Source organism: Anolis carolinensis, chromosome 6 (genome assembly GCF_035594765.1).
Source record: "Anolis carolinensis isolate JA03-04 chromosome 6, rAnoCar3.1.pri, whole genome shotgun sequence".
Lineage (NCBI taxonomy): Eukaryota > Metazoa > Chordata > Lepidosauria > Squamata > Dactyloidae > Anolis > Anolis carolinensis.
Window position 1 is genome coordinate 49,871,156 of NC_085846.1, and position 13,726 is coordinate 49,884,881.

Genomic DNA, 13,726 nt, shown 5'->3' on the forward strand with positions numbered 1-13,726 from the left:
CCGGCAGAATGTTGGATAAGCGAATATGTTGGATAATGAGGGATTAAGGATAAGCCTATTAAACATCAAATTAAGTTATGATTTTACAAATTAAGCACCAAAACATCATGTTAGACAACAAATTTGGCAGAAAAAGTAGTTCAATACACAGTAATGCTATGTAGTAATTACTGTATTTATGAATTTAGCACCAAAATATCATGATATATTGAAAGCATTGACTACAAAAATGCGTTGGATAATCCAGAACGTAGGATAAGCGAGTGTTGGATAAGTGAGACTCTACTGTATATGTTTTTATATTTATAAATCTAAATAAATTTTCTTATTCAGACTTTTAATATATTTTATATTAGAAATGTCTGATAGCTCAGAGAACTGTCAAACTGACAATGTGTAAAACACTCTGGGGAATTTTTTGACTGAAGGCTAGGGTTTAAAAGCCCCCAAATAAATGAAAACTTAAAAGCAGCAATCTTCTATATTGCTTAAAATATCCCATAGTAATCTTATGCACTCAACATTTATGCATGACAACGGTGTATTTATCTTCTAAAACTTCAGCTCTTCTCTGGTCCCCTTGGAGAACTGGCGCCTCAGATTTTAAAGGACAGTTCCGTCTTTGAATGAAAGGTCCCGCGTCCCATTGCATTCTTTCCCAGGTGCCAATTGTCCCATGTTTCCACCAGCCTCTCCCCCTTCCCAAAGTGGAAAAACCGAGACCCAAACAGTGCAAAAAGTGGTGGCAGCAGCATATTTGGGGGTCCCTTCAAAGCAGTGATTCCCAAAGTGGGGGCTACCACCCCCTGATGGGCACTGCAGTGATCCAGGGGGGTGGTGATGGCCACAGGTGCATTTGGGGGCAATGAATAACTGTAAGGGGGCGGTGAAATCAAAAGAAAGATTTAGAAAAAATGATGTATGTATTTCACTCATAGCGGGGCCTCTTCCAAGAGCGCGAGACAGGGTTGAACCTCTAACTCTCTCCTGAGGCACCTATTAGGACATGGGGGCGGGGTCAGGGGATGGGCGGAGCCTCTTCCCAAGTGCTGGAGACAGGGCTGAGCCTCTGAGGCACCTGTTAGGACACGGGGGTGGAGCTAGAGGTGTGGGTGTGGCTTCTTCCCAAGAGCCCAAGACAAGGCTGAGAATCTATACCTCCCCTGAGGCACTTGTTGGGACACAGAGGGCAGAGTTAGAGAAGGGGGGGGCTTCCTTCCAAGAGCCCAAGACAGGGCTGAGCCTCTACCTCTCCTGAGAGTCCTTTTAGGACTAAAGGGCGGGGTTAGGGGCAGGGCCTTTCCCAAGAGCGTAAGACAGGGCTGAGCCTCTGTATACCTCCCCTGAGGTGCTTGTTAGAACACGGGGGCGGGGTATAGAGGTTTAGTCCTGTAAGGCACTTGGGAAGAGGCCCCGCCCCGTGTCCTGGCAGGCACCACAGGACAGAGATAGAAGCTCAGCCCTGTCTCAGAGCTCGTAACTCCGCCCATCCCAGTCCTGACTGCCCATTTGTGGCCCCGCCCACCTCTCCCCCCCAGCCTTGCATCTTGGACTAGGGGAGAGGCTCAACCCCACCCTCTTGAGCAGGAGCCATGCCCACCCCTCTAAGCCACGCCCCCTTTCCAGGGGGCGCTGATTACTTTTTTTGGGAAAGGGGGCGGTAGGCCTAATAAGTTTGGGAACCATTGCTTTAAAGGGTGGAATCCCCTTAGAGAACGGGTCACAACCCAGGCTCACTGCTCACCCGCTGAATGAGCTCTGCTCTGACAGATGCCTCCAGGCGGCCGCTCCCCTAAACCTCACCTCACCTTACACTTTGGATGTTTGCAGTTCCACCTTCTGGTTCCATTCCATGCCTTTATTCTCTCCCCCCCCCCCAACTTTCCCACTATTCCCTTTTTGTGTTGAAAAAATTGAAATATTCAATAAAAAACATTTTAAAAAATGTTTGTAACATATCCACCCCTTTTGCAATATGTCAGAAAACTGCTTTTTTTCTTTTCAACCTCTTGTTACAGCAAAACTACATCCTCCTACCTAACCTAAATCAGGGCTCTCTTAAGGTCACAAATGACATACCCATCTAGAGGACAACTGAAATAGCATATCTCCATGCTGCAACCAAATATTCAATTTTTTTCCAACAAAAAGCAGACACAACAAAGTCATGAAATGGTTAGTTAACCTTTAAATTAGCATATAGTTTTCAATTTTTTTGAAATGATTAAGTACACAGTAGATTTTTACAAAATATATTTTTTTACAAAAAATACATTTTAACGTAAATCTAATTGAAGTTTCTTGAATCTGGCCTTATTTGATTACAGCCAAGTTACTGCAGCCCTCCAACATGAAAAAGTCCCCTAGCTCTGGTCAGGAACATATTTTAAAACATTACAAATAAAATTAGAGGTAATATATTGTATTTTCAAACAGAAATTTTACAAAGTGGCTTTGGTGATTATTTTATTTGCAATAGATAAATCTTTTATCATCTGTCAAGAATATAATAACCTAGAATCTATCCCAAATAGATTTTAACATATCAAAGAGGTTCTTATTGCTTATAATTAAATTATTCACATCTCTGCTTAATTTGTTCTTAATATATAATGGGTTTCTGAAGTCCAGGGAAGTCTATTCCTAGGCAATATGCAAAGTTTCATATATGCTCAATCCACCAGTGTTATATGTCATGCAGTTCGTTGAAAACGCATTGGGCCCTTGGTATCTGCTAGGGTTTGGTTGTAGGATCACCTTGGATATCAAAACTAGTAAATGTGAATTATATACAATGGCATAGTTTGCTTTTCAGATTTTAAAATATATATATTTTCAAACTATGAATGGTGGAATTTCTGGATGCAGGACCTGTGGATATGGAGGCCAAAACCCACATACACATTTTTTTTTCAAAATATTTTGATGAAATTCTATCACTTAAATCTTTTTACACAATTGGTTAAAATGAGGAGATAGGTGGCAAGAATTACCAGGTTTCATGACAAAATAAATCAGTTGCAGCAGAAGTAGGAATCATGCAGTGCTCCACATGTTGATTTGTAGATCCCAGCATTTCTCACCCTGGCTTTGCTGACTAAAGCTGCTGAGAACTACTCCCAACAGTAGCTAGAAGACCACATAATTCCCACCCTGCCTCTAAACTCCTGGTTTACAGCCTTCCAAGCCCCATGAACCCCTGGCTTTTAAAAAAAGATACAATTTGTGGGTGATATAACTATGGCCTCATCCACATGGCACTATAATCCAAATGGACCCGGCTCAAGGTTGGGGTGTTTACAAAAGGTTCACCTCCAATGTGACCCAACCTTGAGCCAGCTGGAATTTGCATGTTAAAAAACCATTGGAAATTCCAGATCACACCATAAAATGTGCTGCAGTTGATCACTGTATAAACAGTGCAGTGCTGCAAAGTGGAAGAAGCATTCAGACTGCTTGTCTGGACAGGATTAAAGCTGCAGGAGTTGCAGACAGGCTGGATAATCAACTCGGAGGGAAGGTAACCAATGTTTCCTTCAGCAAGAAAAAAGAAGTGTTCCCATAGGAACGCCAAAGTGCCCTCTATTGTCCGGCTCTCCTGCAGACAGACATTGTTACTGAGCAGCACATTTGCCAGAGGAGCCAAGAAAAAAATACTGGCTAGATCTGGATAATTGGAGCTTTGTGGACTCCATGGGAGCTTGCAGCTAGTTCATGTGGTGGCTGTGTACAGTCTCTTGACCCAAATCCTGAATTGGAATAAGTGGATGTGTGAAAGAACCCTTTTTGTGAATAATGTGGACTCACTGGCAAGTCGGAGATGGTAAAACTGATTTAAACAAATTTGTGAAATCCCAAATAAGGTATTAAATGTTCATCTAAACTGAGTGAATAGGCAAAGGTATGTGAAATTACAATATGATGTACATTGGAACCCCCAAACAAAAACCAATTCAGTTCAACTTAAGGAGTTCGAAGCACCAAATCACACTCGGATAAGGGGGAAGGAGAGGCCTTCTTTATTGGTTACAGCTGTGAATAGGGACTTGGATATCAACATTGACCAATTTGCCCAAACCTCTAAGTTACAATATTGGAAATAATGCAAAATAAAAGTGAGTGGAATGGGATGATGCTGAGAAGGCAACTGGCAAGTGAACACTTGAGTGGGAACTCATTTGACAGAAGCAAAGCCTGCACCTGGGCAACTGGTTGGGTACAGCACTCAATGAGCTCAAACCTTAGTATGAACTCATTGGCTGCAGGTTCCTGCCTCCTCTCAGGACTTAGGGTGGAGCATGCAGGACCCTAGAAGGGGTCCCCCACATCACCACAAAGGTTGCAGACTTCACTCATCTCTACAAATTATATTATCAATCCCATTATGCTTCGTTTGTGAGCATTCAGGGAAATCTTTCAGCTTTAGACAGAAAATAGATGCTGGATTAAATGTTCTAATGGCCCACTAACACAGAGCAACAAAAAGCAATGCTAATCTGCACTAGGATACTTTGAATCACCATCATCATGGTCCACACAGCCAACTACTGAACCTGTTCAGGAGCATGCTCCCCAGCTGGCCTGACACCTGGATAATAGCTGCACAGCCCAGCTGTACCAGAACTGATTCAGTGTGTGGGACCACCATCTTACCTTGCCCCTGTTGTTCTAAGCTTTGTGGTGTCCACCAGGCACAAAAATGATATAAGTCATTGCTTGGCACCTGTAATTATGTGAGCTAGAGTAACAAAGTGATGCGAGGAGAGGGGAAAATGAGAAATCTACCATTCTCTTCAAGCACTAAGACATGTGGGAGAGGGGCTTCTCTGTGGCTACTCCCACAATTCAGGACTCTCTTCCTTAGTGGGATCAGGATAATTACTCAGCAATTATCTTTAGGAATTGATTGTTAATAAGAAAGGGACTTTTTATGGTGCTGTAATGCTATGTTTCAAATAAGTATTTAAATTGTTTTAATTCTGTTGTTTAATGATTATTGTAGTCTCAATTTTCATGTTTTTAGTCCTTGAATCCAACTTGAGTCCTAGTTGGTAGAAATTTTTAAAAACCCTTTTTATTATACCTATGAGAACACCTCTCAAGGAATCTAGGTCATCTAGTGCAAATCTGTCAACGTTTACTGAAAGCTGACAATATAGTTGTGCTGCAAATATAAATAAAGTAATAAATGGATGGAATTATGACTTGTATCTCTGCATGGGCGAGATGCTGGTGGGGATGGGAGTGGAGCTGAATTGAAAACATACAGAAACAGTTCAGTAAACACACGTATTCTGCTCTGTTGCTCTTCTGCATAATGGTGCAGTCTTCAAAGGATGCTTTTCAAACTGGTGCAGAGGCTAATTTTAAAGACAAATCGCAGTTAAACTCCAGGGTGTGATTCCGTTTCTCAAATCACACAGCAATAAATCCAGGTTTGCCACCAACGGGTTATTCAACAGGAAACTGAAACCAACCAGAACCTTTTCAATACACTTCTGAAAGCTAGCACTTCTTCTTTGCAACATGCATAGCTCATGCTAGACCTGGCATATATTTTGATACAGTTCACCCTTCACATTTGCAATGCAACTCTAAGATCAGCTTTCAGCAGACATTGACTATGGAATCACACTGGATGACATTGAGAGGTGTTATCTGAGGCCCCTTATACACTGCTATATAAAATCCAGATTATCTGATTGGAACTGAATTATATGGCAGTGTAGATTCATATAATCCAATTCAAAGCAGATAATGTAGATTATCTGCTTTGATAATCTGGATTATATGGCAGTGTCGAAGGGGCAGTGTATAAAAGTTTTTTTAATTCATGCTTTTAACATTTTTATGGAGGGCTGGAGACCCAACCCCAGCAAATGTAGAGGGTGAATGTTTTATGCAATATTAATGTTCACTTATTTCTATTTATTGACTCCACTGATATGTTGCTTTCTTCTGAATTAGGACATAAAATGACTCACAAAAGTAGATTTCTGCATGGACTTAAGGACCAAACTGGATATGCCACTGTACTCTCCAACATTTCAGCCAACAGAATTGTGACACATTAGATCAAGGGGTTAGTTTGCTGGCATAGGATTCTGCTTTTTCTTCTCTCTCTCTCTCTCTCTCTCTCCCCCCCCCCCCCCCCCCCCCCCGGGTTAATAAAGTATAAACTAGTTTTGCATTTTGTTTTGACTTCTACAAGCTGGTAAAGGTTTTTCTATGTCAGTAGGCATTTGGGGATGGATGAGGGGCACATTGTTGGGAAGGCTTGTGTAGGATTTGGGGGGGGGGGGAGAGATTGTGGGGTGTAAATGCAATTTTAATTGTATTTATTATATTTTAACTGTATTTTAACCTAAATCCACACAGTGCTATTTAATTGTTTGTTTTAAATGGACCAGATTGTGTGGTTGTTAGCCACCTTGAGTCCCCATGGGGAGAAAGGTGGGGTATAAATAAAGTAAATAATATCAACAACAATAACTCAGATTGTAGCAATTGATGTAAATTGAGCTCAAAGAGGGAAAGTGTAAGGATGAAAGAGAAACTGGCATTTTGAAAGCATCAGAAAAAGAGTTATGGCAAAGGATTAACTGAGACTGTCCCTGTCAAATCGAGACAGTTACAGGAGTTGTCACTGATCACAAAAATGCAAGTAACCTTTGGAGAAGTGTCAGTTGCTTATGCCTTGACTTTGCCATTTGACAATTCATTGAATGAGCCTATCCCTATTGGGATTTGGGATTCCAACCATTATTTGTGTGAAAATGTGCTATTTTGTGCCACATAAAATGTGAAATCCACAAATAATATTTTAGTACAAATGACAGGGATTTAATATCTTTGAAATAAAATGGCAACAGCATAGTATGCATAATAATAAAGCAAGTGATAATCCTGTTGTTTCATACCATAAATTCAGGCTTAAAACCTTTAATAAAGGTTTAGAATGTGCTTATGGTGCTGTAGGAGCCTTTTCAATAAACTGTTTTTCATCACAGTAGGTTTGTACCTCATTTCTAATTCTTTATTTTCCCGGATCTTCACTAAAATGCTTTTTAAGAATGCCGTAAAATGCATACTGTAAGGTTTATTCTTTTTGTGTACTTTCTAAATAGCAGCTGTAGAGCAGTATTACGTTAAGTCTGTTCTTGACCTTACAGTTTAACCATCTGCTGTAAGTATCTGTTATAAGTAAATACACTACTGTTTAGCAATTTAGTGTTTCTCATAAAGATGAATATTTTTGAAAGTGGTAAAAGGTGGATGCATGAAAACTTATATTTGGAACACAAAGACAAAAATTTCCTCAGGTTTTAATGATTGCCTAACTTATAAAATGTGTTTTCCTTAGTTGAGTTTGCAGTGCTTGAAAGTGTAGAGCAATGCGCTAGAAGAGCAAACAGACTGAACAATGATTAGTATCCTTTCCTTCAAGAGATAATGTACCTCTTATTCCTGAGGATACATTATATTATAACTCAGGTTGGATGTGGTTTAAATGCTGCTGCTTGTGTATCAAACAAAGTAGTTAATAGCAATTCAAATTAAAATAAAGAGTTGCACAACTTCTGTTCTTTATTCATATGCCTTAACTGCTTAGCAATTGAAAACCCATAAATTATTTCTAGTGGCAAGAGATAGTCTAATATTATATCAAAAAATCAAAATCAGTTTAAGATATCAGAAAGATGAAAGAGCAATTCAATTCTTACCACAATAATTCATGTTGGTTTAATGAAAAAAATTCCCCATCCAAGAAAAGTCAATCTAAGTTATGTTTTGAATGTTTAAAATAAATCTCAGTTTACTGAAATCACCATCATGTACCTTATTGAATCTAATGGGACAGCAGGATATTTCTTGTAAATTCGGGAATGGTGTCCTCTTACAAGTCCTTTTGTTGGTTTAGATTTACCCTTTCTATTCCACCATAACTTGGCAATAGTTTGCATCCTAACCTATGATCGGGCAAACAAGAAAGTAATTAACTGATAGTATTTTAATTTGTGTCTATACAAAACAAATATTTTAAACTCTTTGACTCACAGTATTTTATTGGGGGAGGGGGGGCGCAGTTGACTTTGTCCACAACTCAAACCAAATTCATTTTGAGGCTGATTCGTATTTTCTCAAACAACTGGTGCATGAAACTGTTAAATAAAAATATCCAGAGACATTGATTCATAGATCTAAATTTGCTTGCATTCATGTCTAGTACACATAGCTTGTCGTTCAATACGCCATGTAACTTCTTCGTAAGTACAGTGACATATAGTGCACTCATCTGTCATCACTTCTCGACCTGCTGGAATGACTGTGGTCTCTGCAAAGCAGTTGGGGCCTGAAAAAGAAGAAAATAATGCTGATAAAAGCTAATGGTCCAGATTCCGCAATACTACTGAGCAGGATGTGGGGTTTGGATAATAAGAACTTTATCACATGAAAGTAAACCAGCACTGAAGCATGGTAAGATCTTGTTGGGTGTTATCCTGGACTTCACACATCTCCAGTCCCCAATGAGTAGATAGACTAAGAAAATAGGATTAGAATGAGGGATTCCTTTCTCTATTCCTATGCATGCCTTCCTAGAAGGGGCTTTCTGTCTCTACTCCTCTCTTCCTGTTTGCTACTATCTCCTCCCGCATGGTCGGCTTCCATTTTCCTTCTCTTCTGCCTTTTGTCTCCTCCTGTGAGGCAGCGTTTTGTCATTCTCCAGGCAAGATGTAGCTGCATGCATATATTCTTTGATATTTTACCTTTTACCTTCCTTAGAATATGAGATTTAGAAAGTTAATTAGCTCCAAGAACTTTCTTATCCAGAATGTATTTCTTTTACTTCAATACTTTTGAACTTACATTTTGGCTCTGCAATCCTGTGCCATCCTAAGCAACAGAAGTTTATCCCAGCTCACCACACACAAGTTTCTGCTGGTTATGAAGTGTGCTTCTAGCACTCAGTTATATATTTGGTGGAATCACCCCAAGAGAGGGTTATTTTTTTAGTCTAATTGCTCATATATTCCCAGCAGATCTAACCAACAATGTAATTTAAATCATGGCTGAATGGCCATATAACAGGAGTGCTTTATTTATTTATTTTATATGCTGCTCTTCTCCCCCAGGGGGACCCAGAGCGGTCTTACACAATGGCAGAATTAAATGCCACATATAATACAACTTGTAGTAAAAACCAAACATTAAACACAAATAAAGACCGGTATCCAAATCAAATTAAAACATTTAAAACCATGTGACTATTACAACAGGGAAGTTTTGAGCCAAAGCCAGAGCCAATCTGTGTTTGACTTAATAATAATTCACAGAATTCATCAGGTCATATCAACTCATATCTTTGACTGTATATTCCTGCATGACAGAGATTGGACAGGATGGCCCTCATGGACTCTTTTCAGCTCTATAATTCCATAAACCCCTAACTGAGCTTTAGCTATGATGTCATGATGAGCCCATTCGCTAATTTGACGATGAACATGGATGCAGTCTAAGATGCCTGCTGTAGGAGTTCATGCTTGATTTGCAAACATCTTCTCCAGGCACCTTCTCAGTCTGCAGTGAAATAAAATAATTTTGGAACTCTATTCTGGTGTGTTCCTTTATTTGGGCCTGAGGTGCACTAGAACACTGATTTGGGCAAGGGCAACACAATAACGTTATTAATAATTATGATGCAGTGACAGCATCAGTGGCAGCTTAGAGGAGATTGTGAAGAGATATGTTGGTGCGCACACACATATACAGTACGGGGTAAAAGTATTTAGTCAGATACCAATTGTAAAAGATGAGAGAGGCTTGTAATTGACATCATAGGTAGACCACAGCTATGAGAGACAACATGAGAAAACACATCCAGAAAACACATCCAGAAAATCACATTGTCTGATTGTTCACGAATTTATTTGCAAATTATGGTGGAAAATAAGTATTTGGTCCATAACAAAAGTTCATTTCAATACTTTGTTATATATCCTTTATTGGCAATGACAGAGGTCAAACGTTTTCTGTAAGTCCTCACAAGGTTGGCACACACTATTGCTGGTATGTTGGCCCATTCCTCCATGCAGATCTCCTCAAGAGTAGTTATGTTTTGGGGCTGTCCTGGGCAACACGGACTTTCAACTCCCTCCAAAGGTTTTTTTATAGGGTTGAAATCCAGAGACTGGCTAGGTCACTCCAGGACCTTGAAATGCCAGCCACATTTCATCTACAGTGCCCTTGCTGATGAGAGGAGCTTTGCACTCAAAACCTCACGATAAATGGCCCAATTCATTCTTTCATGTATACAGATCAGTCGCCCTGGTCCCTTTGCAGAGAAACAGCCCCAAAGCATGATGTTGCAACAGTAGGTATGGTGTTCTTTGGATGCAACTAAGCATTCTTTCTCATCCAAACACGACGAGTTGTGTTTCTGCCAAACAGTTCTACTTTGGTTTCATCTGACCATATGACATTCTCCCAATACTCTTCTGGATCATCCAAATGCTCTCTAGCAAACTTCAGTCTGGCCCAGACATGTACTGGCTTAAGCAGGGGGCCACATCTGGCACTGCAGGATCTGAGTCCCTGGTGTAGTGTGTTACTGATGGTAGCCTTTGTTATGTTGGTCCCAGCTCTCTGCAGGTCATTCATTAAGTCCCCTTGTGTGGTTCTGGGATTTTGGCTCACGGTTCTTGTGATCATTTTGACCCCATGGGGTGAAATCTTGCATGGAGCCCCAGATCAAGGAAGATTATCAATGGTTTTGTATCTCTTCCATTTTCTAATTATTGCTCCTACAGTTGATTTCTTCACACCAAGCTGCTTGCCTATTGTAGATTCAATCTTCCCAGTCTGACGCAGGGCTACAATTTGGTTTCTGGTATCCTTCGACAGCTCTTTGGTCTTCACCATAGTGGAGTTTGGAGTGTGACTGCTTGAGGTTGTGGACAAGTGTCTTTTATTACTGATAACAAGTTCAAATAGGTGCCATTACTACAGGTAATGAGTGGAGGACAGAGGAGCCTCTTAAAGAAGTTGTTACAGGTATGTGAGACCCAGAAATCTTGCTTGTTTATAGGTGACCAAATACTTATTTTCCACCATACTTTGCAAATAAATTAGTGAAAAATCAGACAATGTGATTTTCTGGATGTGTTTTCTCATGTTGTCTCTTATAGTTGAGGTCTACCTATGATGTCAATTACTGACCTCTCTCATCTTTTTAAGTGGGAGAACTTGTACAATTGGTATCTGACTAAACACTTTTTCCCCACTGTATACATGTAGATGCATATATGTAGATATATGTGTATAGATAGCACAATATATTTAATGGTCTCTTTTGACTTCTACTTCTGACGCAAAAATTTAGAACTCTAGTTAAATTACAATAGATTTCACAAGAGGAGCAGGGATGATAAGTGAAAAATCTATGAAGAACTGTCTTACTCCAGTTATTTCACCTTAATCTACCAAATACAATTGGTGACAATTTTAGAGACAATTACCCATTGGATTGTATCCACTGAACAGCAAGCTTGCAAACAGCTATGGTTTGGTGAGTAAATGCCTTTTAAATGCTGTAGAAGTTATAAGAAAAATGTGGGAGAGAAGCTCAATGATTACGAAGGGGGAAACCCGGGAAAGAATTGGTGGATCAAAGAGGAGCCAAATTTCTTGACCCCAGAATAACACTCAGCTTTTCCCCTAAATTATTATTGTATTATGATGTACTGGTAGTGATCCTGCCAGTTGTGTAAGCCACCCTGAGTCCCCTCGGGGAGAAGGGCGGGGTAGAAATATTGGAAATAAATAAATAAATTGACTGAAATCAATTGACAGAAAACACTTTCAATATAGAATATGTATCTGACTATACTTGACTTCCCCTTTCTTCTGTATAACAAACTCTATATGAAGATGCGTCACTTCTGCCTAATGAAGCTGCCACTCGATTTGCCAGTTTCTCCGTTAGGATCAGATCTCAAAACTGCTGATCCCCTTGTTGCCTCTTGGCAGACACAGTCTTCCAACAAATATCAGGATAGCTAAGATCTCACATTACTACTACATTTCTCTTTTCTGAATTTTTGGTCATTTGTTGTAGGAAAGCATCATGGACACCCTCAGTTTGGCTTGGAGGTCTGAGTAGACTTCCACAATGATACATCCCTATCATTTCTTTCTCCCTTAAATTTTACTAAAAATGCTCAACCTAGTTTTCATGATTTAAGCTGTGGATCTCCTCACAGACATTTTCCATAGCTACTACTATGGAAAAATATTTTATATTTATAAAGAAACAAATGATCAGAATACACAAAATATACTCCAGATATCAAAAGAACAAGATTTGTTTTAAAGTAAGTCAATTTATAATAGAGGAAAGTTCTACTACAATCACAAAGATGCAAAATGGAAAAACACCAGGCCTTGATGCAATGCCATTCAGTTCCATCTTAGAAAGAGAACATATACCAGAAACATAAGAGAGAGCAACAATGACATTAATACCAAAAGATGGACAAGATGAATCCAGGTTTTTGAATTGATTTTTTTAACTTAAATTTCTAGACTTATATATGAGTATATTGTGCATACCAATAAAAGAATTCAAGGGGTATTAATGCAATTCAGGTAGAGCCTGTTATATAGAGAGGTTTTGCTACTGCAACTTTCATTAACACATAGAAATAGTTTATTTCAATTATTGTCAACATTTTAAAAAAGCTGATCGAGACATATACTGCTGAAGCTTGCAACTTTTACTTACCATTTTTACAGATGGGACAACACTGATCTGGTTCATATACAGGGTCCACACAATCAGTCTGAGGACAAGCAGACACTGTGCACACAACTTCACCGTTGGCTTCACAGCGACATTTTTCACAAGATGAAACCTAAAAATAAGCCATACTATGTTTTAGTTTAGCAGTTTGAAAAATGCAGTCCTCTGAATTTGTTATTTGTTAGAAACACAAAGGCCATCGATCAGATACTAGTGGGGGGAAAGGTGTAATTTGTGTGTTGTGTGTTTACCAGGTGCAAAATGGTGGATCCAAGGATGAAGTCAGTTAGAACACTCACTTTGTGCTCATTATTTTGTGGTCATATGAAAGTATGGCCAGAGCTTGAAACATTGTTTTAAAAGAAATGCTTTTGTGGGGATGAATAAACAGCTGCTCTGTGGAAGGTATAATTAAAGTAATCTTGAAAGCATGAAGAATGCCTTGGAATGAGCTACCACAGGTCAATCGATATACAGTATAGCAATACTTGAATGAGCAGTGACTGAAGGAAAGCTACTATGGGAGCCATATATTTTGTGAACACCCTCTCAATGGTGACTAACCTGAAGAAAAGGGTCTTGGACTATAAAAGCTCTCCCCTATGGTTAAATAGAAAAAATATGGATACTTTTGTCTTATTGTTATGGGTTCACATGCTTCCTCAAAAGTGGATATGTGCTGTCTTAAGCAACCATATGAAACATGCTTGGTTGAATGAATCAATTTAAGTTTCTCAGATCTACAATGAGACAAAGCCCTCCATCCTTTTTCAGTACTGTGAAATACTGACTGGAAAAGGTTTCCTGCATTCAATAGAAGGGCATTCTATTCAACATCTTTCTTTTTTAAGGAGTAATTCTATAAATTCTAGGGACCTCTCTGTTGTACAAAAAGCCCACAACCAGGGAATAGAATTGAACTCTGTG

At 39.3% G+C, this 13,726-nt stretch overlaps 1 protein-coding gene across 1 annotated transcript in view; it reads right to left on the reverse strand.

The window, feature by feature from the left end:
* Window positions 1–2,168: 2,168 nt before the first annotated feature.
* vwc2 (von Willebrand factor C domain containing 2) overlaps window positions 2,169–13,726 on the reverse strand; it is a 32,470-nt gene continuing 20,912 nt past the window's right edge. Inside the window, exons 3-4 of the mRNA XM_003222229.4 lie at window positions 12,782–12,911; window positions 2,169–8,353 (exon numbers count right to left, since the gene is read on the reverse strand). Of these exons, the coding sequence (XP_003222277.2) occupies window positions 8,202–8,353; window positions 12,782–12,911 (282 nt within the window). The 3' untranslated portion in view covers window positions 2,169–8,201. The remainder of the gene's footprint in view (window positions 8,354–12,781; window positions 12,912–13,726) is intronic.